The sequence below is a fragment of the Oncorhynchus gorbuscha genome, linkage group LG21 (genome assembly GCF_021184085.1).
Source record: "Oncorhynchus gorbuscha isolate QuinsamMale2020 ecotype Even-year linkage group LG21, OgorEven_v1.0, whole genome shotgun sequence".
NCBI classification, from domain to species: Eukaryota; Metazoa; Chordata; class Actinopteri; order Salmoniformes; family Salmonidae; genus Oncorhynchus; species Oncorhynchus gorbuscha.
Window position 1 is genome coordinate 47,201,550 of NC_060193.1, and position 27,420 is coordinate 47,228,969.

General features: G+C 46.4%; 2 protein-coding genes across 10 annotated transcripts in view; one reads left to right on the forward strand and one right to left on the reverse strand.

Moving 5' to 3' along the window:
* Positions 1-2,284: 2,284 nt before the first annotated feature.
* LOC124008952 (alsin-like) lies at positions 2,285-24,171 on the reverse strand. 8 transcript variants are annotated; one of them, XM_046320554.1, is made up of 35 exons: positions 23,854-24,171; positions 23,077-23,198; positions 22,659-22,804; positions 21,505-22,484; positions 20,866-21,229; positions 19,460-19,631; positions 18,978-19,074; positions 18,810-18,887; positions 16,966-17,163; positions 16,588-16,813; positions 16,120-16,309; positions 15,809-15,874; positions 13,389-13,551; positions 13,150-13,293; positions 12,754-12,882; positions 12,583-12,606; positions 11,226-11,296; positions 10,878-10,944; positions 10,494-10,684; positions 10,336-10,401; positions 10,137-10,235; positions 9,821-9,985; positions 9,538-9,649; positions 9,330-9,407; positions 9,053-9,186; positions 8,626-8,790; positions 8,247-8,370; positions 7,770-7,927; positions 7,547-7,663; positions 7,245-7,421; positions 6,959-7,004; positions 6,785-6,846; positions 6,518-6,667; positions 4,771-4,867; positions 2,285-4,586 (listed from the first exon to the last, which is right to left on the reverse strand). In XM_046320554.1, exons 2-35 carry the CDS (start codon positions 23,142-23,144, stop codon positions 4,548-4,550), a joined length of 5,163 nt encoding a protein of 1,720 aa, XP_046176510.1. In that variant the 5' UTR covers positions 23,145-23,198; positions 23,854-24,171; the 3' UTR covers positions 2,285-4,547. The 8 variants fall into 8 exon arrangements, with proteins under 8 accessions (XP_046176510.1, XP_046176512.1, XP_046176515.1 ...); XM_046320556.1 differs by having other exon boundaries at positions 23,092-23,198; positions 23,854-24,170; XM_046320559.1 differs by having other exon boundaries at positions 16,642-16,813; positions 23,854-24,170.
* The window catches only part of LOC124008953 (cyclin-dependent kinase 15), a 34,802-nt gene continuing 31,162 nt past the window's right edge, over positions 23,781-27,420 (forward strand). Inside the window, exon 1 of one of the 2 annotated variants that reach the window (XM_046320563.1) lies at positions 23,781-24,011. The gene's annotated coding sequence lies outside the window, so the exon portion shown is untranslated. The remainder of the gene's footprint in view (positions 24,012-27,420) is intronic. The other variant, XM_046320565.1, reaches the window with a different exon arrangement.

Consider the following 27,420-nt stretch of genomic DNA (forward strand, 5'->3'; position numbering starts at 1 on the left):
AAAACACTCCCTGTACTTGCTTCCCGAATCTCGGCACACTCGTTAACAACTTGGTTGTTTTATTTAAACGATGATTTTAAAAATGATCCATGTAATTGGAACTGCAAGCCAGACCAAATTAAACGGGCCTATTGATATAATGATTATGAATGAAATATTAAGGGCAGAAATGATTAAATATTAAAGCATTAAACCTCTCACTAAAGGCTTCAGTCATACAAAAGTTATACTTAAATCCGAACTGGTCCTCTAGCAAATTAATAGGAATGTCTCACCCCATGTTCAATAACGTCTTTCATTCCTTTATTCAGATTACAACCTTGCACATTCAGTTATTTGAAAATAAAATCATCTCCCAAATATCGCCATTTTAAAATTTTTAAAACTATTGAAAGTTGGTTGCAATTTCAATTTAATCAACCAGAAAAAAACTGAACAAATGATACAAATAATGTGATTAACTCAAATATACTAACCCTTTGCCTTGATGACAGCTTTGCACTCTTGGCATTCTCTCAACCACCTGGTTTCACCTGGAATGCTTTTCGAACAGTCTTGAAGAGTTCCCACATATGCTGAGCACTTGTTGGCTGCTTTTCCTTCACTCTGCAGTCCAACTCATCCAAAACCATCTTAATTGGGTTGAGGTTGGGTGATTGAGGAGGCCAGGTCATGTGATGCAGCACTCCATCACCTTCCTTCTTGGTCAAATAGCCCTTACACAGCCTGGAGGTATGTTGGGTCATGGTGCTGTTGAAAAGCAAATGATAGTCCCACTAAGCGCAAACCAGATGGGGTGTCGTATCTCTGCAGAACACTGTGGTAGCCATGCTGGTTAAGTGTGCCTGTAATTCAAAATAAATCACTGACAGTGTCACCAGCATATCCTTAACATTAACTCAAATGTTAATGTCAAATGTTTTGGGTAGCCTTCAACAAGCTTCCCACAATAAGTTGGGTGAATTTGGCCCATTCCTCCTGACAGAGCTGGTGTAACGGAGACAGGTTTGTAGGCCTCCTTGTTCGCACACTGTTTTTCAGTTCTGCCCACAAATTGTCTATAGGATTGAGGTCTGGGCTTTGTGATGGCCACTCCAATACCTTGACTTTGTTGTCCTTAAGCCATTTTGCCACAACTTTGGAAGTATGCTTGGGGTCATTGTCCATTTGGAAGACCCATTTGCGACCAAGCTTTAACTTCCTGTCTGATGTCTTGGAATGTTGCTTCAATATATCCACATAATTGTCCTCCCTCATGATGCCATCTATTTTGTGAAGTGTACCAGTCCTCCTGCAGCAAAGCACCCTCACAACATGATGCTGCCACGCCCGTACTTCACAGTTGGGATGGTGTTCTTTGGCTTGCAAGCCTCCCCCTTTTTCCTCCAAATATAACAATGGTCATTATGGCCAAACAGTTCTATTTTTGTTTCATCAGACCAGAGGACATTTCTCCAAAAAGTACAATCTTGTCCCCTGTGCATTTGCAAACCATAGTCTGGCTTTTTTTATGGCAGATTTGGAGCAGTGGCTTCTTCCTTGCTGAGCAGCCTTTCAGGTTATGTCGATATAGGACTCGTTTTGCTGTGGATAAATACTTTGTACCTGATTCCTTCAGCATCTTCACAAGGTCCTTTGCTGTTGTTCTGGGATTGATTTGCACTTTTCGCACCAAAGTACGTTAATCTCCAGGAGACAGAAAGCGTCTCCTTCCTGAGCGGTATGACGGCTGCCTGGTCCCATGGTGTTTATACTTGTGTACTATTGTTTGTACAGATGAACGTGGTACCTTCAGGCGTTTGGAAATTGCTCCCAAGGATGAACCAGACCTGTGGAGGTCTACAATGTTTTTTCTAAGGTCTTGGCTGATTTATTTTACCATGATGTCAAGCAGAGGCACAATTTGAAGGTAGACCTTGAAATACATCCACAGGTTCACCTCAAATTGACTCAAATGATGTCAATTAGCCTATCAGAAGTTTCTAAAGCCATGACATCATGTTCTGGAATTTCCCAAGCTGTTTAAAAGCAGTCACCTTTGTGTAAGTAAACTTCTGACCCACTGGAATTGTGATTCAGTGAATTATAAGTTAAATAATTGGTCTAAACAATTGCTGGAAAAAATTGTGTCATGTACAAAGTAGATGTCCTAACCCATTTGCCAAAACTATAGTTAACAAGAAATTTGTGGAGTGGTTGAAAAACTGTAAACTTCCAACTTCAACTGTATCTAACCCATTAAACCAAAGTAACAGGACCACGTGGTTTACAATTTAAGACAAACTAGTACAGAGGCACATTTTATTCAAAGAGAACTTTGTCAGTTGGCTTTATTGCCCTTTGTTTACATTAAGATATGTACATTAGACAAAATGCTGACATCATTCCCCTAAAAAGGATAAATGTGACAACATACAGAGAACACTGGGGCACTGCATCTCAGTGCTAGAGGTGTCTCTACAGGCAACCTGGTTTGAATCCAGGCTGTATCACAAACGGCCGTGATTGGGAGTCCAATAGGGCGGCATCGTCTGGGTTCGGCTGTTTTTGTAAATAAGAATTTGTTCTTAACAGAGTTAAATAAAGTTTAAATAAAAAAAATCAAAACAAGCAGGCAGATCTTCCTTCATAGATCAAACTGTATGTTATGCAGTCTATGGGTAAAACACTGTAGAGATATTATATCATGCAGCACCTCATGCCATGTGTTTTAGGTGTAAACAGATATGCAGTTAAATAATCAACAGTCCTTTCCAAAGGAATTATGGGGGGAAATGGAGGTAAACCTTGGCATGACCACACAAATTACAAACAAGCTGAATAAAGAATTAAACAAATACCAGGTTACAATCAAATTCTGTTTAAAATATAGATTCTTATGTACTGCGTGTCCCATCAAACAATCAATAACAGTTGTGACAAATTCTATTCTCCACATTAATAATTCTGCAACAGGAAGAATTTATTTTGGTAGATTTCAATGTCACTGTATAACCATCATATTGCTATTACAACATGATCAGACCCCAACAAGCTGAACAGAGACAGTTTCTTCAGTGTAGCGATTGCCTTGCAGGTACAAATACTGCATAATACTGTCATAAGTCTGTCTGCATGACAGGGAGCACACCAAACACACGCATAAACAATATTGCTTCCTAGTAAAAGTCTTAATCTGATTTGAAGAACCACAAACATGAATATTACATTAGCTATATTGCAGGAAAAGTTTTATAACAGAAAATAAACAAACAGTCTTCTTCTATGGGTTTACCCATCAAGTGTCAACATTTCATGTAGGTGGCTGAGGTTTTAGCTCTGGTGTAGAATGACAAAGTGACCTGAAAGAACCACCTTGTAGCATTATAAATCTTGTGCAAACAGAGAGGTTATAAACACAAATAATACAGTATGAATTTAAATGTTTTAGAGGCCAGCAGGTGAGGTGCACATTAGCTGGCTGTCATTCAACTGCATCACATGAGAAACAGAGCGCCACCCAACTTCACGTCTTCAAATCGCCTGAATAGAGCTGTATATTCAAGATTGTATTCATTGTTCAGAACAACAAGAACACCCGAAACTGTATGGAGTGTACATTCTCCAAAACAACTTCAACCGGCGTTGGTCTGAGTGAGCGTAGGCTAGCGCTCGGTGTACACAGACGTCACTGCATCTGGGCGGTTCAACTCTTTCCTTGTTTTAAGTGACATCAATGTGACGTACTGTGTTGGTCCATTAAATAACATGTGCTTTGAGGGCTGAGGTCCGATGGAAGCAACAGGTGGCCATGTGACGCGTACTTGTTGCCACCTCATACATACAAGATGGCGTCTTGTTATTAGACAGGCTCCATGTTAAGGGCGAGTCTCACTTGGATTTGAAGTTTCTCTTCGTAGACTTCCATTTCAATACCAGCGCTGGGTGACAAAAGAGGCAGTGATCTCTTCCACTAATACAGTGTGAATAGTAAATAGCCAGTCATATTCTCAACAGTCCACGATAAGGCTGAAACTCCACTGGCTCTGCCCACATCACAGTAAGCCCCTATTCCAGACGGCTCACGGAGCAGGTTCCTTCATTCAGGGGCTAAGGTGTTACAAAGCCTATTGACAGATAAACTGGCCAAACTGCCAAAACAGTTTTACAACAAGGGTTTTACAGAGGTCAACCTGATGAATCAAGTAGGTGTATAAGCCTGATGACACGGTCACTATTAGGCAGTGGTTAGAGCGGGGAGCTTTGTAGTGTGTGTGTGTGTGTGTGTGTGTGTGTGTGTGTGTGTGTGTGTGTGTGTGTGTGTGTGTGTGTGTGTGTGTGTGTAAGAGCATGCATCCGTGTATGTGTGCATGTAAAGGGGGAGGGAGTCCTGCTACGGGGGAGCATATGGACAGTCAGCAGCCTGTCTTTCAATCATCATGACCCTCCTGTGACGACCCTGACACAGCATCACTCAAAACCTCTCCAATCCCTTCCCTCTAAAATTGGCTGTCTGTCTGCCTCTTTACAGAGCTGCTGCAATATACAGTACAGATTCTCTGTGGTTCTCATGTGGTCTTCTCATGCTGGATCTGATAGTAACACGCCTGACAAACAGAGGGAAATAAAAATGAATATATGAGACAGTTACAGCTTCATTTATTCCCTATGAAGCGGTGTGTGTAAGCGTGCATCGATCGCATGAATATGTTATGAGTATCTGAATAAGTTATGAGTGTGAGTGCCTACATTTGGATGCTATCTGCCATAGAACGTATGCTATGAGTGTACCTTGAGAGTGGTGAACATGATGCCGTGTTCTCCATGCTGTACACAGGGGTCCATCAAGTCCTCTATCAGACTCACCTCTGACCCCAGATTCCTGATCCTGAAGAGAAACACAGCCTTGGTTAACACACATACACAGTACCAGTCAAAAGTTTGGACACACCCACTCCTTCAAGGGTTTTTCTTTATTGTTACTATTTTCTACATTGTAGAATAATACTGAAGACATCAAAACTATGAAATAACACACATGGAATCATGAAGTAACCAAAAAAAAGTGTTAAACAAATCAAAACATAGTTTATATGGCGATTCTTCAAAGTAGCCAACCTTTGCCTTGATGACAGCTTTGCATACTCTTGGCATTCTCTCAACCAGCTTCACCTGGAATGCTTTTCCAACAGTCTTGAAGGAGTTCCCACATAAGCTGAGCACTTTGTTGGCTGCTTTTCCTTCACTCTGCGGTCCAACTCATCCCAAACCATCTCAATTGGGTTGAAGTCAGGTGATTGTGGAGGCCAGGTCATCTGATGCAGCACTCCATCACTCTTCTTTTTGGTCAAATAGCCCTTACACAGCCTGGAGGTGTGTTTTGGGTCATTGTGCATTTGAAAAACAAATGATAGTTCCACTAAGCACAAACCAGATGGGATGTCGTATCGCTGCAGAATGATGTGGTAGCCATGCTGGTTAAGTGTGCCTTGAACTCTAAATAATTCACAGACAGTGTCACCAGCAAAGCACCCCCACACCTCCTCCTCCATGCTTCACGGTGGGAACCACACATGCGGAGATCATCAGTTCACCTACTCTGCATCTCATAAAGACACGGGGGCTGGAACCAAAAATCTCAACTTTGGACTTAGACCAAAGGACAGATTTCCACCGGTCTAATGTCCATTGCTTGTGTTTCTTGGCCCAAGCAAGTCTCTTCTTCTTATTGGTGTTCTTTAGTAGTGGTATCTTCTCCAGCAATTCGACCATGAAGGCCTGATTCATGTAGTCTCCTCTGAACAGTTGATGTTGAGATGTGTCTGTTCCTTGAACTCTGAAGCATTTATTTGGGCTGCAATTTCTGAGGCTGGTAACTCTAATTAACTTATCCTCTGCAGCACAGGTAACTATGGGTCTTCCTTTCCTGTGGCGGTCCACATGAGAGCCAGTTTCATTATAGCACTCAATGTTTTTTGTGACTGCACTTGAATAAACTTTCAAAGTTCTTGAAATTTTCAGGATTGACTGACCTTCATGTCTTAAAGAAATGATAGACTGTCGTTTCTCTTTGCTCATTTGAGTTGTTCTTGCCATAATATGGACTTGGTCTTTTACCAAATAGGGCTTCTGTATACCAACCCTACCATGTCACAACACAAATGATTGTCTCAAATGCATTAAGGAAATAAATTCCACAAATGAACTTTTAACAAGGCACACCTGTTAATTTAAATGCATTCCAGGTGACTACCTCATGAAGCTGGTTGAGAGAATGTCAAGAGTGTGAAAAGCTGTCATCAAGGCAAAGGGTGGCTACTTTGAAGAATCTCCAATAGATTTGATTTCTTCACTATTATTCTACGATGTGGAAATTAGTAAAAAATAAAGAAAAAAGCTGGAATTAGTAGGTGTCCAAACTTTTGACTGGTACTGTAAATAAATGTGTACTTCTGATTCTAAAATTGGAGAAAAATCGGATTTCTGTGCATCTCTGAGGAACAGAGACGTTTGTGTGTGTGTGTTCTCGTCGACTCACCGGGCGCGCAGCACCACGTAGAGGAACACAGGAAACAGGTCGTCCATGGACCACAGGAAGCTATTCTCCAGTGATGACACCACTTCCTTTGTGATCTCCTCGAATGTCAGCTGGATCACCTGCAGCTTGTCGGATGGTGTGAACGTTGTGCTGAAAACAAACCGTCTTAATACACGACCACGTATAAACCACAATATCATAACTTAAAGAGTGCATGAGACTCATTCATTCATGATGATATATAGTACTGCTCTGGATAAAGCGTACCTGATCTGCTGTAAGGTCTCCGTTGCCGAGGCAAAACAGGCATCTTTTGTGCTGGACACAACCTAGAAAAGGGGAGAGAGACTGTCAGTAAGGACAATCTAACATGTACTTGGTGTAATGTTGTAATTCACCCACAGGAGGGCAGTGTGTTTCAGAATGTACTTAGTGTCATACCTCTGTCCTCTCCCCCAGCACTGGAACCGAAACCGGCCAAAACTTACTGAAAGCAAAAAGAGATTCATTTTTACATGTTATAACTACAGTTTTTCTAGGTCAGGACCGTCAGGCTACATGGTCGGAAAAAAACTTGTACGAGGCTAAATTAAAAAGGCCCCGACTATCCTCACATTCTGTTTCGCAACACGGATTCAACAGAATGTAAGACGGCGAGATCAGAAGGGTTGTAAGAGGCTACTACTAGTCATTCCCAACCTCATTGGTCAGTCCAAGAGAGACTCACTGTTGCACTCCGAGGAAGGCGAGCAGGGCCATGTCTGGCTGTTTGTTGAGGCGGAGGACACACTCCCAGTACACGTCGTCCTCCCTCTCCTTCTCCAGGGCGTACAGGGTGAAGAGAGGGGGGTAGAGACGAGGCAGTAACACCGGCAGGAGCAGAGAGGAGCTACTCACTACACGCCTGGGGAAACCACACACACATCATTCAACACACATTCAGGGGCTTAACATATTTCTCTTCTGGAAGAAAACAGTATTTAAACAACAGTGACATGCTCTTTTACATAAGATATGCTATGGTCGTACCCAGGTTTGGGGGATTCTAGCTGGGTGTCTGCGCAGTTGGAATCCTTCTTGTCCTGCGGGTCAGAGGATGGTTCAGGGATCACTCCACCCTCCTCAGGCAGATCTGGGAACAGGAACCTGAGAGACAAACATTACACATACAGTACATGGCTTAAAACAGGCTAGGCTCAAACAATGGAAAAACCGTATCTGACCATTTTAGGCCACACACACACACACACACCTGGCGAGCTGGAAGATGCGTGCCAGGTAGGACATGATCTCGTTGACAGCCTGCAGTAGGAGGCGGCGGTTGGCCCCCACCCCCACGTAGGTCATCCTGTAGACAGCCACTAGGGTCTCCATCAGCCTGCCCAGGGGGTGCAGGGGCGTGTCACACGCCTGGGGGGTAGGGGGGGGGACAGTGATGGTTAAATGTGAGAGTTTCAGAATTTTCCTATTTTGTGGTGTTTTCTCAATGAGGATAAATCATGTTAGATCTAAAGAGTAAATCAGTATGAACAGGGGCACCTCAGGACGACGGCTCAGACATTTCTTCATCATCATCATCATCATCATCATTATTAAACCATACTGAAAAGGATTTTGCTTGTCAAACAGTGGGTGCTGGTATTTTTGCTTGTCAGATACGTTGGTGCGTGGGTCCATTTGCTGAGGGGGATGAGGAGGGTTAGGAAGTCACCCGGGGTCGTTGGCTCACCTTGATGAGGTAATGGCGGATACGGTCATACTTCTCCATGGTAACAGGGCCAACATGCTGCTGAGGGTTGAACTCCAGACTCTCCAGAGTTATGTTATGACTCTGACTGAGGTTCATCTCTGGGCTGGAACACACATCAATACCACTTAGACAACTGTACTCTGTGTGTGTGTGTGTGTGTGAGTGAGTGAGTGAGTGAGTGAGTGAGTGAGTGAGTGAGTGAGTGAGTGAGTGAGTGAGTGAGTGTGTGAGTGTGTGAGTGTGTGAGTGTGTGTGAGTGAGAGAGAGAAAGAGTGAGTGAGTGAGTGAGTGAGAGAGAAAGAGTGAGTGTGTGTGTGTGAGGTGGAAGTACTGTGTGTGTGGTCTCTGTTCTCTCTACCAGTCTCTGTGCTGTCTCCTGCTGGTGGTCAGGGCTACAGAGATGTTCTCCCAGGCTCTCTGGTTCTCTCCCTGGCCAGGGGCCTCACAGCCCAGCCTCATCCAACACTCCTCAAACACTGCCCTCCACTTCTCCTCCGGATGCACCGCCAGGCGCCCCAGCTTACTGGAGACACACATAAAAAGGAAATAGAAATAGTCTATGTTCACATACACGTTCACTTGACTGGGTTCATTTCAAAACTGTCAAAACTTTTTCAAGGCTTCGATGCAAAAACCGAGCAGGATCATCTCCTGCGGACAGATTGCCTTGCAATTTATTTATACTTTTTTTTGTCTAACCACTTTTAGCTCAAGACTAAAATCTTTGAATCTGCTAATCCTCCACCATACTAAAACCAATGGCATTGAATGGTACAGAGACATACACAGCGCGGCCCTTGTCCCCGTCTGAGTCGTAGAGGTTGGGTTTGAAGAAGGATCCGGAGACCTTCAGGCCGGAGCCCCACTCCCCAGTGAAGGTGCCCTCAAAGTAGTCCCCATTAGCCATGGTCAGCACACCCTGAGAGATTAGGGAGAGCAATGTGCTGTATTATACATGTGTCTGCACAAACGTATGTGGCTAAGCGAAAATATGTGTGAGTGCAAGCTGTGTGTGAGAGACAGAGTGTTCAGGCTTATTTGTGTCTCTCTTCTTTCACTGACCTTCCCGTTGAGAGTCCAGTCCTCCGAGAACTCTCCTTCATATGTGGTGTTGTCCTCAGACAGCAAGACCCCTGTGCCCTGAGACAGCGAGAAAAAAAAAAAACAGCAAATGGAGAGGTGATCATCTTCCTTTCTTCCAATATCTTGGAGCTAATGTGCTAATGTTCAGCTAGCGTCAGGAGGAAGAACCCCACTGGCCAGGAATCACCTGCATCTTGTTGTTGTTGAAGGCTCCCTCGTAGTACAGGCCAAACTGGGTTACTATGACGCCCGTGCCCTGCCGCTGGTCATCCTGCCACATGCCCATGTACTTCTCTCCTCTGACGGAACAACACAGGTCACCACGCAACACCGTCAGCACTTCAGAGACACTAATACCCTTTTCACACTATCAATCCAACCCCAACCGTACTGAGCTAGCTGGATGCGTAACCAGGCCAGCTCAGTTTAGCGCTGCAGTATGAAAAGGGTGGGCTGGAGCGATCCACTACCTGGTGATGTCATCAAAGACGCCGTAGCCAGTCTTCTTGTCGTGCACCCATTGGCCGATGAAGACGCTGGGGGAGGAGGAGTTCAGCGTGCCGCTGCGCAGCATCCCGTGACCGTGACGCATGTTGTCCTGGAACGAGCCCTCGTACAACTCACCTGTAGCATACCTGCATAGACGACAGTCACATTGTTCGGGTACACAGCAGAAACATAGACAAGCCCGCAAACTCCAGGTCACGCTTACAAAAGGGTGATTTATAACCTGAAGGGCCTTTCTTAAATAATGTTGGAACTCGTCACAAAGGCAAACAGACTCACTTGTATGTTCCGATGCCGTGCATCTTCCCTTCTTTCCAGTGGCCTTGATAGTGGTCGTTCAGGTTCAACGTCTTGCTGGGCATAACGTAATCTCCAAAACTACGACCCATAAACAAAACAGCAGAACAATGAGAAATGCCTTGATTTCTGACCACGGTGATTGATACATCGATTTATTGATCGATTTACACTGACTGACCCATCCTCCAGTCCGTTCTTGAACGTCCCCGTGTAAATTCTCCCATCAAGCCACTTCACCATTCCCCTGGAAACAACAATTTTCAATTCATGGTGACTGTATGGAAGTGGAACCAGAGGCACCAGGTCCTGCATCCCTCCTTCCCCAGCCAGACCCACCTCCCATTGGGCTTGCCGGCCAGCCAGCGGCCCTCGTAGGTGGCCTCCTTCAGACGGCTGTCCTTGTAGAAGGTGTAGGAGGCGGTCCGGGAGATGGGAGGCTCCGCCCTCTGCCCTGCCCCTGAGCCTGACTGCCCCGCCCCACTCATGGCCTGGTCCACCGCCTGGTTGATGGAGCGAAGCCACTTGGCCTGGAGAACACACGGCCTGTTAATAGTCATATTGAAGTGCATTTAATTGAACTGAATGAGTTGTTACATCGTCTGTCACCACAAACTGAACCCAACTAGACAGATTAACAAGAACCTACAAAAGACACAAACACTACATACTTGTAACCTGAGCAGGTGAGTAGTGAGGACTGGCTATTGGCTAGTGGCCTACCTTCTCCATGGAAGAACAGGCCAGCAAGGTGAAGGTCTCCTCAGGTGAGATCACCTTCAGTCCATACCTGGATGGAACAAAAGCACAGCTCAGTGGAAGCAGCGTTTCCCAAACTCGGTCCTGGGGACCCCAAGGGGTGCACGTTTTGGTTTTTGCCCTAACACTACACAGCTGATTCAAATTATCAAAGCTTGATAATAAGTTGAATCAGTTGTGTAGTGCTAGGGCAAAAACAAAACATGCATCCGGGGGGGCAGGACCAGGACCAAGTTTGGGAAACGTTGAGCTAAGTGCTCAATAACTCACCAGCTAAACTCTCTAATTGGGCAGATAGGGGGATAGACTCACAGGTCAGTGTTCTCCTCAGTGATGGGCTCGACCCACAGTGTGGCCAATGGGAAGACATGGTGGGTGGAGAACTGGAGGAGAGGGAGGAAAGAGAGAGAGAGAAACATCAGTATACTGATACACTCAGCTACAGATACAGTACACTGGTTCAACAGTCAGGAAGTAGTCAGGGCACTGGAGCTAAACACAGGTCACATGACCTAATAGATGCCAACTTGCATAGCAAGCAGAGAGGCGAGGGCGACAGGGCACGAGGCAGGCCGACAGACACAGCACGCAGGGTGCAGCACACAGGGTGCAGCACACAGGGTGCAGCACACAGGGTGCAGCACACAGGGTGCAGCACACAGGGTGCAGCACACAGGGTGCAGCACACAGGGTGCAGCACACAGGGTGCAGCACACAGGGTGCAGCACACAGGGTGCAGCACACAGGGTGCAGCACACAGGGTGCAGCACACAGGGTGCAGCACACAGGGTGCAGCACACAGGGTGCAGCACACAGGGTGCAGCACACAGGGTGCAGCACACAGGGTGCAGCACACAGGGGCTAAAAAGGCACACTATGTCATCAAACACAGCTAGGTGGGTGCACACTAAGAGAGACAGCGGCACATCACAGGAAACTGTTTTGAGAGAAGTGAACCGGAGACGGCGGATCCTCACGTGTGGCGTCACATGGTTTCAGAGTAATGATAACTAAAGGCTCCACATAGCAAAAAATTAAAACGGGTCAAAAAAGGCATCTTAGTTAGATAACCAAGACGCACACGTCGGGAAGACCCAATAACGTCAGACTTAACTTTTTACATTTACGTCTGTAAGCAGAGTCGACGTGTTGCTATGACTACAATGTCGTAAAAGTAGGCAATATACTACCGAGAGCCTTAGTTATTCAAAGTATCAGTTCAGCTTTCCACACAGTATCCTGAGGCTAGCATCAGAGGGCAGGGGACACCGGGCTCGGCTGAGGAGAAGCTGCTCACTGTAGAGTGGTGTACAGAAACCGCTGTGGGGCTCCTAATGTTCAGGAGCAGTTGGGTTAGTTAAAGTGAGAAGGCAGAGAAGGTAAATAACTGCCATTCTTCACTGTGAGCTTCAAGAAATCAAAAACAGAGAGGCTTATTCCAGCCAGATGTTAGTTGGCACACCCATACGTACATGAAGAAGATCAGAAAAACGGTGTGTTTTGGTGTGGGTGTTATTTCAAGCTGTGAAGCCGATGTTTGTGGTTTACAGGGCGGCAGCAGGTGCCTAAAGAGCCGCTACAGGAAGCCTACATCCTAAGCCAAGCCCTGTCCACACGGGGGCACTGCATTGACTAGGGGGCAGTCCACTGGCTGCTGCTGCATACTTACAAGGCTTTTATAGGAAACCACGCCCTGATAGGACAAGGACAAAGACAAACACACAACTTGATAGGAGTCAGTCAACACACCAGATATATTCATATCAAATGCTCTGAGGGTGAATGAAAGAAAAGAGAGATTAGCACCTTTGTAAGAGCCAGCTGTAAGAGCTGTGCTTACCTGAGCGTGGACGAGTGCATCATTGAAGAGGATGAACCAGTTGACAGAGAACCTTCCAGAGTTCTGTAGCGTCAGGGCCTTGTTACTGCTCTCACAAATCAGCCTCCGGGGGGGCTTACGCAGGGAATCCTGGAACAGGATGGCCAGGTGAAATGGGATAAGAGGTTGGTAAACTGGAGATATTGGGCTGATTAAAAGACCTTCTACCCGTTTCACACTATGGAGTCAAACCGAACCAAGCTGTGCTCTGCCGGGATGATTATACATCCACCATAGTTGCCGGAACCATGCTTGAAAGCACAACGTGAAAATAAAATATCTGAGCGAGCACAGTGCGGTTGGCATTGGCTCAATAGTGTGAATCTGGCTCTGATTACTATGGTCAAACCAACTGACCAGGCCACTGACCGTCATCTTGCCAGGAAAGCTCTTCCAGAAGTGGTACGTGTACTCTGCCTCCTTCCTCCTCCTCTTCAGATGAAGAGCCAGGGCCTCAAACTTAGAGCAGCCGTCCTGCAGCTTCTGGTAGTCCACTGAGCTCTGCAGGGATGGAGAGACACACACATGAAAGGGAGAGTTTGTATGAAGGTGGTTGAGCGTGTGTGTACGGCCCCGGTCCTAGTTCCTCCACGTACCACCTCGAAGCAGGTTCCCAGTTTGAGCAGCAGCCTGCCATACTCGTGAAGGTGTCTCGTGGGCAGGTAGAAGAGCGCCACCAACAGGTCACTCAGAGGAATGTTCTCCTCGCTGGACTCTGCCAGCCGCTGCAACAGCTCTGGACATTTCCCAAAGAAATCTCTGAGCAGAGGAACAGAAGATGGTGGAAGGGGTGGTGGGGGAGGATGAAGGGCAGGAGGAGATGGAAGGCCGGGGAAGATGGAGGGCAGGGAGGGAGGAGAGGGTAAAAGCATGAGAAGGGTAATTCAGTCACTCTTGGTTAAAGCCTTGATGAAGAAACACATTGGTTTATAATTAAGCAATAAGGCCAGAAGGGATGTGGTATATGGCCAATATAACACGGTTAAGAGCTGTTGTTAGAGTGCCTGGATACAGCCCGTAGCCGTGGTATATTGGCCATATACCACAAACCCCTGAGGTGCCTTATTGCTATTATAAACTGGTTACCAATTTAATTACAACAGTGAAAAAATGTTTTGGGCATACCCGTGGTATATGTGGTATTTTTGTCAGCCAATCAGCATTCAGGGCTCGAACCACCCGTTTTCATAATTAAAAAGAGCCCATAAAAATGATTTAGAATTCATCCTTTGACTTATCCCTTTCCAATTAAACCTGCAGGAGCTTCCTGAGTCTCATTGTGTGCAGAACAACTAGGCATCAAACAGCGGTCCCTTGACACACGCGTGGGTCAATGTTAAGGATAATGAGCACACAGGCGTGGGTCAATGTTAAGGATAATGAGCACACAGGCGTGGGTCAATGTTAAGGATAATGAGCACACAGGCGTGGGTCAATGTTAAGGATAATGAGCACACAGGCGTGGGTCAATGTTAAGGATAATGAGCACACACGCGTGGGTCAATGTTAAGGATAATGAGCACACACGCGTGGGTCAATGTTAAGGATAATGAGCACACACGCGTGGGTCAATGTTAAGGATAATGAGCACACACGCGTGGGTCAATGTTAAGGATAATGAGCACACACGCGTGGGTCAATGTTAAGGATAATGAGCACACACGCGTGGGTCAATGTTAAGGATAATGAGCACACAGGATAATGAGCACACAGGCGTGGGTCAATGTTAAGGATAATGAGCACACACGCGTGGGTCAATGTTAAGGATAATGAGCACACAGGCGTGGGTCAATGTTAAGGATAATGAGCACACAGGCGTGGGTCAATGTTAAGGATAATGAGCACACAGGCGTGGGTCAATGTTAAGGATAATGAGCACACAGGCGTGGGTCAATGTTAAGGATAATGAGCACACACGCGTGGGTCAATGTTAAGGATAATGAGCACACACGCGTGGGTCATTGTTAAGGATAATGAGCACACACGCGTGGGTCAATGTTAAGGATAATGAGCACACACGCGTGGGTCAATGTTAAGGATAATGAGCACACAGACGTGGGTCAATGTTAAGGATAATGAGCACACACGCGTGGGTCAATGTTAAGGATAATGAGCACACACGCGTGGGTCAATGTTAAGGATAATGAGCACACAGGCGTGGGTCAATGTTAAGGATAATGAGCACACAGGCGTGGGTCAATGTTAAGGATAATGAGCACACAGGCGTGGGTCAATGTTAAGGATAATGAGCAAACAGGCTTGGGTCAATGTTAAGGATAATGAGCAAACAGGCTTGGGTCAATGTTAAGGATAATGAGCACACATGCTTGGGTCAATGTTAAGGATAATGAGCACACAGGCGTGGGTCAATGTTAAGGATAATGAGCACACAGGCTTGGGTCAATGTTAAGGATAATGAGCACACAGGCTTGGGTCAATGTTAAGGATAATGAGCACACAGGCTTGGGTCAATGTTAAGGATAATGAGCACACAGGCTTGGGTCAATTAGGTCAATGTTAAGGATAATGAGCACACAGGCTTGGGTCAATGTTAAGGATAATGAGCACACAGGCTTGGGTCAATGTTAAGGATAATGAGCACACAGGCTTGGGTCAATGTTAAGGATAATGAGCAAACAGGCTTGGGTCAATGTTAAGGATAATGAGCACACGGGCTTAAGTCAATGTTAAGGATAATGAGCACACAGGCTTGGGTCAATGTTAGGGATAATGAGCACACAGGCTTAGGTCAATGTTAAGGATAATGAGCACACAGGCTTAGGTCAATGTTAAGGATAATGAGCACACATGCCTAGGTAAATGGTAAAGATAATGAACATATAATGAGCACCGCAAATGGTAAGGATAATAAGCTAAGGCTGCTGGACATCCTACTGTGTGTGTGTGTGTGTGTGTGTGTGTGTGTGTGTGTGTGTGTGTGTGTGTGTGTGTGTGTGTGTGTGTGTGTGTGTGTGTGTGTGTGTGTGTGTGTGTGTGTGTGTGTGTACACGCTCACAGCGAGGGCTTGGCCAGAGCCTGGAAGCCCCCCATCACCAGGAAGTTACCCACAGAGCAGCAGTACCTGGCAGGGAGGGATGAGGAGGGGGAAGGAACGGAAAGAGGAGGAGAGAAGGAGAGGTCATTATACACGCAGAACTACATGTACACATGTACCAAATAACAAAAAGAGGGAAATTTCTCACAGCAGCTAGTACAGAGGTGCTTTTTGTAAAGGAGTAAATGTCAGACAGCGGGAGGGTCAGACATTGTGTGGGCGCGCGCACACACACACACACACACACACACACACACACACACTGTACATACTCATTGTACGTGTCCAGGAAGATGCTGGCGTGCTCCAGCATAACCAAGCTTTTCACCTCCCGACGGCGGCGCAGGTTGGCGGTGAGCAAGGCGGAGTGCTGCCCAGTGAGGTGGCACAGGCGGCTGTAACACCTCGCCAGGCTCTGTAGCAGCACTGTGGACGCCGGGCCTAGGGCTGTACCCAACGACTCTGAGGGTTAGAAGGAGAACACACACCTGTTAACAAAACACTGTGAAAAAACACACAACCAAGAGGTAATCAACCTAATGTTTACTCTGAAACATACCAACTTACTCTAGTCCAGCACATGGTTAACCAAAAGTTACAGGTCTGTACTAATAATAACATTTAACAAAAACGGAAGCTTCATGCCAGATCTTTTTGAATGCGGACCAATCCCTTTCCCTTTGATTGGACATTGGTTACCATGAAAATAAAACTCGCCCTTCTCGCTCTCCCTCTCTAACCTCTGACCCATGGCCTCTGTCCAGCGGAGCTGTAGCGGGAGCAGTAGTTCTCACCCAGGTCCAACAGGGGGCGCAGGATGTGGTTCTTCACAGAGCTCAGCTTGCAGTAGAACTTCCTCTCGGCAGCAGCCAGCTCGTGGAGGCTGGCGATGAAACCCGTGACGTTGCGGTCGGCTAGCGCCACGCAGCTCTGGCCCCCCGCAAACACACCGCTCACGTAGCCCAACTAAAACACGGATATACAAAACCCACAGACACACGCACCACCATCGGGTCAAATGTCAGTTGAAATCACGAAGCAGATGCTGAATACACAAAAAGTGGAACACAGCAGGGGTTCAGTACACTGTGTGTGTGTGTGTGTGGTCCACTACTCACGTTCATGCAGAAGGGGAGCAGCACTGGTTGCTGGGTGTAGCTGTACCCCTCTGTCTGGTCCTGGGGTGCGTCCTGAGCCGCCTCTCTGACCTGCTGTCCGCTATAGTAAAGGATGGGCTGGTAACAGTCCCCATCGGCCAGGAGGAGGGTGTGCTGCGCCCCCGCACCCACGTCCCATACACGGATCCCCTCAGACAGCTACAGGGTCACACCAGGGACAAACAGAGCAGATCACTGTACAAGACTAGCGTCCTGTCCAGGGGATGGACTTGTACATCAAGCTGTCTCATGCTACAGAAACAGGAGAAATGCAGCTATGAACAGTTCTGGCTCGCACACGCCAAAGCTACTCACGCCTATACTAACAGTCCTGCACAAACTCAATAGTCATATAATGTCCTATGATTTGTGATCACTATAAGCAGCGGAGGGTGCTTAACCATTGAGACTAAGTCCCATACCAGGGGGTCTCCTGTGTTTTATGTTAATGTAGTCTTGTTTCCATCAGGAGACTTGTGGCGAGCAGAATCAACAACCTCTGCATCATCCGGGCTCTTCACTGGCCATGGCAGAACACTGACATTCCTGTCTGCCGGAACTAACCCACAGAACAAGCAATATGGCTGGTGGCATTGTCATGCTGGAGGGTCATGTCAGGATGAGCCTGCAGGAAGGGTACCACATGAGGGAGGAGGATGTTTTCCCTGTAACACACAGCATTGAGATAGCCTGCAATGACAACAAGCTCAGTCCGATGATGCTGTGACACACTGCCACAGACCATGACGCACCCTCCACCTCCAAATCGATCCTGCTCCAGAGTACCGGCCTCAGTGTAACACTCATTCTTTCGACGATAAACGCGAATCCAACCATCACCCCTGGTGAGACAAAACCGTGACTCGTCAGTGAAGAGCACTTTTTGCCAGTTCTGTCTGGTCCAGCAACGGCGGGTTTGGGCCCATAGGCGACGTTGTTGCTGGTGATGTAAGGCAGGTCCTCACCAGACAACAGGCCTACAAGCCCTCAGTCCAGCCTCTCTCAGCCTATTGCGGACAGTCTGAGCACTGATGGAGGGATTGTGCGTTCCAGGTGTAACTCGGGCAGTTGTTGTTGTCATCCTGTACCTGTCCTGCAGGTGTGATGTTCGGGTGTACCGATCCTGTGCAGGTGTTGTTAACACGTGTCCTGTCACTGCGAGGACAATCAGCTGTCCATCCCGTCTCCCTGTAGCACTGTCTTAGGCGACAGTACGGACATTGCAATTTATTACCCTGGCTACATCTGTAGTCCCCATGCCTCCTTGCAGCATGCCTAAGGCATGTTCACGCAGATGAGCAGGGACCCTGGGCATCTTTCTTTTGGTGTTTTTCAGTCAGTAGAAAGGCCTCTTGATAGTGTCCTAAGTTTTCATAACTGTGACCTTAATTGCCTACCGTCTAAGCGGTTAGTGTCTTAACGACCGTTCCACAGTTGCATGTTCATTAATTGTTTATGGTTCATTAAACAAGCATGGGAAATAGTGTTTAAACCCTTTACAATGAAGACCTGTGAAGTTATTTGGATTTTTACAAATTTTTTCTTTGAAAGACAGGGTCCTGAAAAAGGGACGTTTCTTTTTTTAAATTGAGTTTAGGTTAGGTTAGCAGTGTTTCTCCTAAGATTGTTTTCAGCAGCGTAGGCAAAGGTAGCACGGGAGGGGGTGGCAAAGAACACCATTCACCTGCGTTGCCCATCGACGGGGGCATTGTTGCTAAATGAATAAAGGAGGAACACTGGGTTAGTGTGTGGTAAAGATGACTGCATGGGCACCATTTTCCACAATTAAGGAAACACAATCTTACCTTGGCAAGGCGAGGGATAGTAGTAGGACACGCCATGTGTCCTAGCTGGCCAGAGCTGTTACTACCCCAGGAGAAGACCTTGAAAACACACACACACAAATGTTCACACAGTTGGGAGGAATCCCTCCGACTCAGTTTCCCATGAGGAGTGATAATGTAGTTCCTGACCTGGGACTGTGCCGTCAGGGCCAGGGAGTGATGTGCCCCAGCAGCCACAAGCACCACCTCCTTACTGCTCAGGCACTTGATACACAGTGGCTGCAGCCTGCAGGTCAGAAACACCTATCAGTCAACAACCAGGGTCAAAGCATTTCAAAGTAGGAGTGCCAATCTAGGAGCAGGTCATCCCTGTCCATGTAATCTTATTTATCTCAAAGGCCAAACAGATCCTAGATCAGATTCAGCGCTCATACTCTGATGCTTTACTGGTCAACACAACTGTCAATCATCATGGTTGTCCTTCTGTAGCTCAGTTGGTAGAGCATGGCGCTTGTAACGCCAGGGTAGTGGGTTCGATCCCCGGGACCACCCACACGTAGAATGTATGCACACATGACTGTAAGTCGCTTTGGATAAAAGCGTCTGCTAAATGGCATATATTATGGTTCTCATCCCCAGCCCTCAGTGATTGGTGTTGAGTGGACACTGACCTGGGGAGGTTGTCCCCGTGGCCTAGCTGGCCCTCCTCACCACGCCCCCAGCTCCACACCTCGGTCTGCAGGGAGGGGAGCAGCTCCCCCGCCTCTGGGAGCCCTCCCACAGGGGTGAGGGGCACCACTCGCACCCTGGGCCGGCTGGCCCTCCGCAGCAACCTGGGGGACACTGCAGACGTAGACAGACCGATATGTTTCTTAAATGGCACATCTTCTATGCTTCCTCTCAAGCCATGTTCAGTTACGGCAGTCAACTGCAGCTAATGTTACGGATGAAGTCCTCTCTGTTCCACAGGTGAGTGTAAACAACTGTAAAGACATGCTCAGGATGACAGGTTTAGTCACGGAGTGATCTTCAACTACTCGTGAAAAACAAAACACTTCTGCAATAACCCAGAAACACAGGCCTCACAGCATCCTCCTGATGATGAGTCATTGTGCCCAGCCAGAGCCAGGTCCCATACCACAGTAAGCATATGGGAGGGAGTGTTAATGAGGACAGACAAACCAGGGCATCACTGATGAGGCGTGGGTTGGTGGTTTCCACTGTGACATCCTGTCCCCCACTGAGAGCCATCTGCCCCCACAGAGAGCCATCTGTCAGCCCAGAGGAGAGCCACCAAGAGAGGGGAGCGGTGAGCTGTCTGTCCCCTCCCTGGCTGCAACAGGAAGCTAATCATTTATTTTTATTTGTCCCATTTCACAGGACATATATAAGTGTGTATTATACGCATGTGTCAAATGTGTTTTTTGCATATCCCAAATCCCCTTAAGACACCCTCGGCTAGCTAGGGACAAATCCTACCGTTCAGCTGTCACCCTACCAACATGACAATAGAAGATTCCTCCGATACTGCAGGCACTACCACTCTGACTAGGTTTCTCAAGAGATTATCACAGCCATCTTGCCCTCTCCACCCCCCCCCCTCCCTTCTCCCTCACCCTCGGATACATCTTCTTCACACGCTCACTTCCTCAGTGCTCTCCTTCTCCTTCCCTCACTATCTCACGGACTCTCGCTCCTTTCTTCTCCGTCTTATTCTCTCACCCTCTCCTCACTCCTCTCCTTCCTGCAACCCTTCTGGTTAAGTCCTCACATTAATATGGCCTCATATTCCTCTATGACTGGGAGCTTTAATCGCGGAAGAAAAACCACCATTCACTGACTGTAGTCCACACACACATAAGAGCCATGAAACGCCACACTGAAACAAAATGGTCAGCCGTCACAGCATTCCAAAACATACTGTATAGTACAGTAGTTCAGATGGACGTTGATATGTTTGCAGGCCGGATGAGCGGGGACACACACGCATACTTACACATCAGAGTATAGGAGGAAGATAAGAAGGATAAGAGGCGATGAGCAGAGGTGGAGGATAAGAGACGAACAGCGTATCTACCCTGAGAGAGGAGTCCAGGCAGAGAGAGACGTCGACTCAGGCCCTCGGCCTCCTCCTCACGGATATCCCCCGTGCTGCAGCTCTTCTTCCCCTGCATAGACTCCTCCAGACGCACCCGCTCCTCCGCGGGGCCCCCTGGAAACCCTCCTGGCACCCCACCGGGTGCTCCTGCTACACCGCCAACCCCAGGGTAGTAGCAGTTAATCCTCTTCTTCAGGGACAGAGCCTCGCAGGTGGAGACCACTCTCTCGGCCACGGCGGAGGCACAGGATGAGACCAGGCTGTTGAGGGCAGAGCTGGTGGTCACTGGTATGACCCCAGGGAGGAGGTCAGAGGTCAGGAGGTCAAGGTTTTCTGCTGGGGGCTGAAACAAACACAGGGTGCATTAGGCACCACACAAAAGAAAACTGACAGAAACAGGAAGACTTCCTGGACCTATAAGAAAAGCACATTTTAGTTTTCCTAAGCAAAAATGTTTTACCTTTGCGTGCCTTAATGAACACGACCCAGGAAACACAGCGTGACAGCTCATTGTCACTTTTCAAACACCTCAAACCCCCAAAAAGTCAGCATGTCACCCACCAAGTGTGCAAAAAATGGGTAGCTTTAGGCTTAAAGCATCAAATCATCAGTACTAACCTGAAAACTTGCTCCTGCTATGGTCATCTTGGCAGTCTCCTCAGCCAATGAGGTGTCAGACAGTTTCTTGAGATATTCTTTCACTGCCTGATCATCAGGGTAGGGGGAGTTCTGAGACCCTGCACCCCCCACAGTTCGATCTGAGTCTGTCCCAGCAGCATCTCTCATGTCAGAGTCTCTAGTGGTTAAGATTTCCCCATTCTGTGCCACTGTCCTTCTCCTCTCATAGTCTGTATGGTCTGTTATGGAGGGATGGAGACCAGGCGCTGAGGTATGAGAGGAGAGGGGCTCTGAAGGGGAGCTCTGGAGCCTGAGCGGAGGGGACCTTCCAGGCTCCAGCCTGGCCTCTCCGTCAGCCAGCAACTCCACCCCTAGGGGGCAGTAATGACTATCTGAGATAATGACGTGGTCCTCCTTGTCCGTCATGGTGTAGAGCAGCTGGTTGCACTGGCCACACTTGTCAGGCAGGGGCCGCCGGGCCTCCTGAGGTGGTAGGCAACGCACCAAGGCAAGGCTGTGGAAGGCCCCACAGGCCACCTGAAGGACGTGTCTGCCCGCCAGGTGCTCCACCTTCTGGGGCTTCCATACGGGGAAGATGGTGGTGACCAGGCCCAGCTGGCAGCCGCTGCCCCAGGCCCACACCTCGTGCTGGGCAGAGAGAGCAAGGGAGTGCTGCTCCCCGCAGGTCAGCTCCAGGACCCGGATGGTATGAGGGGGGCTGGTGTCGGGGTCCATGATAGCCACTGGAGTAGGGTTGGGGACTACAGTGAGGCTGGACAGGCCACACTGGCCGAAGGAGTTCTCCCCCCACATGTGGACCCCGCCGTCCTCGGTAACCGCCCCGCTGTGGAAGCTGCCCGCTGCCACGGCGACAACGCACTGGCCGCTGAGAGCGCTCTCTAGGACGGGCTTCAGGGGGCCCACCTCTGAGACCTGGCTCTGTTTCCATCGGAACTCACCAAAGCTGTACACCTGCCCACCTAAATACATCACAACATTCAAGTCATTAGACAAGAGGATTTATTAGAAATGATTAGCAGTAGTATGTGTAGATCAGTATACAAACCCCAAACGAAATAAATTGTTTTAATTATAGATCAAGCAGGCTAATAATAAATGTCTTTATATATCAAAGACTGTCCATTGACTCTCACCCTCCACCAATAGAACCCCATGGCGCATTCCCAGGGCAGCCTGCAGCACAGGCCTGGACAGGAGCACTCTCTCTGGGGTGACACTACAGGAGTAGCCCTTCCAGGTGTGGAGCGAACCTCGCTCCCCTGAACTGTCCTCACCAGAGCTGTAGAATACATACAGAAGTAGACAAACAGACAGACACAGACGTAGACAAACAGACAGACACATTGACAAGTCATGTCTGAGGGATTCTGAACAACCGCACAGATAGAGGAGGCATTGTTTTTGAACTACCCAAATTAAACATGCCCTGGAACAGAAGATACAGTAGCTAGCTAGAGAAACAACAAGAGCTTTGTGAGGGCATAGACTTACATGAAGAATATTCTGAATTGTCATATGATGATCACATAACATTTATTGACAACACCCTACCTCGGAGCTGCATACCTTTTCCTCTGGGACTCCATCACTGAGATTTGTCCATGGCAATGCTGATGCATATAGACTGGTGAAATTCAACTTGAAAAACTCCAAATCCGTTTCTAAATTCAGCCCTGTATTGAATACGGCAAACAACATTGGACACCTTACAAAAAGACAACTTACAAAAATGACTAGCTAATGGTAACACTGCCTCACTGAATTGCATACAGCCCCTACTGGTAGCTTGGTGGCGTCAAAATAACCAGCACGAGTGACAGTACGCGAGAGTTTGTGTTGTTGTTGACACACACACACACACACACACACACACACACACACACACACACACACACACACACACACACACACACACACACACACACACACACACACACATCATCATCATCATCATCATGGTTTACATGGCTAGCTGTCAATCATGTGGGAGTGACGTAACTAGCTAACACTGACCCCCTCCCATTGATTTTGAGTAGCCAAATACTATCAACTATTTATTTGACGAAATCCTATTTTCAGTCCATTAACTAATTAGTTAATTAGTTTGCTTGAAATTATGCAACTGGCTAGAATGATTAATTCATACCATAATTACTAGGTGCCTACCAAAGCCTTTGACAGTCTCAGTTACTTACTTTGTTATAGTCTCCGTGTAACTACCGTTAGCTAGCAACTCGGGGCTGACATGTGTCCTCCCACTTGCTCCTTGTACTGTAGCTACAAACCATATATTATGTACAATCTCAGATACAATTGTCTTTCACTTACCGGTCCCCTGACCATGTCCATTTCCATTACTTCATAAACCTGTGAAATGTGCAGCGACTGAGTTATGCGAGGGATTAGCTGACTAGCTAATCGCTAACCTTTTTTTCGCTTTTGTCGTTGTAACCACAAGTTGAACGGAACCCGAGAGGACTCAAAGCGTGCGTATTTTCTTGCCTTTTTTATATTTCTTCTTTTTTTTACAACATCGATTCTGTCAAGTAGCTTAGCTTTGTTAGATATCTATTTTGAAATTCACCAGATATGGAATTCTGTTGTTTTACACTGTGGTTTTCTATTTGATGAACGTGTGTCCTTGCTCAATGTCAAGGTGAAAAACAGGTGCAGGTACAAGGTGCAGGTCGGTGATAAATCATTGTCGGGAAAGTTGACAATTTGTACATTTTGGAAAAAATAAAGCTGCAAGCGGCAATGATCAGGGTCCACAAGACGAGAAAGAACAATATCTGTTGGATTAAATAGTCCTGTAGGGACTATCTTTCTTTATGTGCCATCAGTGAAAACAGTGAGAAGTATTTTTAGCTTTAAAATATGTGCTAACTTGCATCTATAGGTACAGTGCAGCTATATTTGAATGCAAAAACCATTAAAGACTGATGTAATGAGTCTAAATACAAAATCTGAAGTGACTAACATACAGTGGGAAGAAAAAGTATGTGAACCCTTTAGAATTACCTGTATTTCTGCATAAATTGGTCATAATTTGATCTGATCTTCATCTAAGTCACGACAATAGACAAACACAGTCTGCTTAAACTACTAACACACAAACAATTATACATTTTAATGTCTTTATTGAACACACAGTGATGGTTGGAAAAAGTATGTGAACCCTTGGATTTAATAACAGGTTGACCTTCCTTTGGCAGCAATAACCTCAACCAAATGTTTCTGTAGTTGCGGATCAGACCTGCACAACGGTTAGGAAGAACTTTGGACCATTCATCTTTACTAAACTGTTTCGGTTCCACAATATTCTTGGGATGTCGGGTGCGAATTGCTCTCTTGAGGTCATGCCACAGCATCTCAATCGGGTTGAGGTCAGGACTGACTGGGCCACTCAGGTTGAGGTCAGGACTGACTGGGCCACTCCAGAAGGCACATTTTCTTCTGTTCAAGCCATTCTGTTGTTGATACATTCTGCCTTTTGGGTCGTTGTCCTGTTGCATCACTTAACTTCTGTTGAGCTTCAATTGGCGGACAGATGACCTTACATTCTCCTGAAAAAAGGTCTTGATAAACTTGGGAAATCATTTTTCCGTCGATGATAGCAAGCTGTCCAGGCTCTGAGGCAGCAAAGCAGCCCCAAACCATGATGCTCCCTCCACCATACTTTACAGTTGGGCTGAGGTTTTGATGTTGGTGTGCTGTGCCTTTTTTCTCCACACATAGTGTCGTATGTCCACAGAATATTTTGCCAGTAGCACATCCAGGTGGTCTTTTGTGAACTTCAGACGTGCAGTAATGTTTTTTTTGGACAGCCAACACCATTCTTGTTCAGTGTTTTACGTATTGTAGACTCGTCAACAGAGATGTTAGCATCTTCCAGAGATTTCTGTAAGTCTTTAGCTGACACTAGGATTCTTCTTAACCTCATTGAGCATTCTGCGTTGTGCTCTTGCAGTCATCTTTGCAGGACGGCCACTCCTAGGGAAAGTAGCAACAGTGCTGAAATTTTTCCAGTTATAGACAATGTGTATTACCGTGGACTGACTTTTAGAGATACTTTTGTAACCCTTTCCAGCATTATGCAAGGCAACAATTCTTCATCTTAGGTCTTCTGAGATCTTTTTTGTTCGAGGCATGGTTCACATCAAGCAATGCTTCTTGTGAATAGCAAACTCTAATTTTATGAGTGTTTTTTTACATGGCAGGGAAGCTCTAACCAAAATCTCCAATCTCATCTCATTGATTCGACTCCAGATTAGTTGACTCCTGACTCCAATTAGCTTTTGGAGAAGTCATTAGCCTATTGGTTCACATACTTTTTCCAACCTACACTGTGAATGTTTAAATGATGTATTCAATATAGACAAGAAAAATACAATACTTTGCGGGCTTTTAGTTTAAGCACACTGAATTTGTCTATTGTTGTGACTAAGATGAAGATCAGATCACATTTTATGTCAAATGTATTCATACATCCAGGTAATTCCAAAGGGTTCACATACTTTTTCTTGCCACTGTGTGGTTCACGAGGAAAAGATGGTTACAGATGATTTTGAGCATTAGCGTTGCATATGCAAAGAATGGTGTTCATAGTTTCCTTGTTTTTTCAGATATCAACACCAAATTCAGTATGGTTCATCTTAGGGACGTCCATTATAGTGGTGACACGTTTCAAGTCTATAGGCCACTGTGGAATAGATTTACAGTGGTTTAAATGGACACGTAAAATCAGATTTTGGATTTGTCAGTAACTCATTTGATTTGTCATTTGGTCCTATGGGTAATGAGAATACGTTTTTCACCGGTTTAAAAATATATACACTACCGTTCAAAAGTTTGGGGCCTCTTAGTAATTTCCTGTTTATCTGCAATAAATAGCACCCGCAAAACACCAGTCACAACGTCAACTGCTCTTTTGCACACCAGTATCTCTACTTGCACATCATCATCATCAGCTCATTTATCACTTCAGTGTTAATTTGATAAATTGTAATTATTCGCTCCTATGGCCTATGTATTGTCTACCTGCTGATGCCTTTTGCACACACTGTATATAGACTTTCCTTTCTCAACTGTGTCATTGGCTTGTTTATTGTTTACTCCATGTGTAACTCTGTGTTGTGGTCTGTGCCACACTGCTTTGCTTTATCTTGGCCAGGTCGCAGTTGCAAATGAGAACTTGTTCTCAACTAGCCTACCTGGTTAAATAAAGGTGAAATTAAAAAATAAATAAAAACAGTGCCGTGGCGACTCCAGGGATGCTGGTCTTCTCGGCAGAGTTGCAAAGAAAAAGCCATATCTCAGACTGGCCAATAAAAATAAAAAATTAAGATGGGCAAAAGAACACAAACACTGGACAGAGGAACTCTTTCTAGAAGGCCAGCATCCCGGAGTCGCCTCTTCACTGTTGACGTTAAGACTGGTGTTTTGCGGGTACTATTTAATGAAGCTGCCAGATGAGGACTTGTAAGGCGTCTGTTTCTCAAACTAGACACTCTAATGTACTTGTCCTCTTGCTCACTTGTGCACCGGGGCCTCCCACTCCTCTTTCTATTCTGGTTAGAGACAGTTTGCGCTGTTCTGTGAAGGGAGTAGTACACAGCATTGTATGAGATCTTCAGTTTCTTGGCAATTTCTTGCATAGAATAGCCTTCGTTTCTCAGAACAAAAATAGACAAGTTTCAGAAGAAAGTTCTTTGTTTCTCTGGCCATTTTGAGCCTGTAATCAAACCCACAAATGCTGATGCTCCAGATACTCAACTAGCCTAGACAAAAAAATGTTGCTTTTCTTTCAAAAACAAGGACATTTCTAAGTGACCCCAAACCTTTGAACGGTAGTGTATATTTTTGGCATATTTTAGCATAGATGCTAATATGCAT

Coding starts and splice junctions, on each gene's coding strand:
- LOC124008952 (XM_046320554.1), bottom strand. CDS start 23,144: ATGCATCAGCATTGCCATGGACAAATCTCAGTGATGGAGTCCCAGAGG. Junction 16,310..16,587: donor ACAGAGGCCATGGGTCAGAG/GTTAGAGAGGGA, acceptor TCTAACCCTCAG/AGTCGTTGGGTACAGCCCTA. Junction 8,371..8,625: donor AGGAGACAGCACAGAGACTG/GTAGAGAGAACA, acceptor TGTGTGTTCCAG/CCCAGAGATGAACCTCAGTC.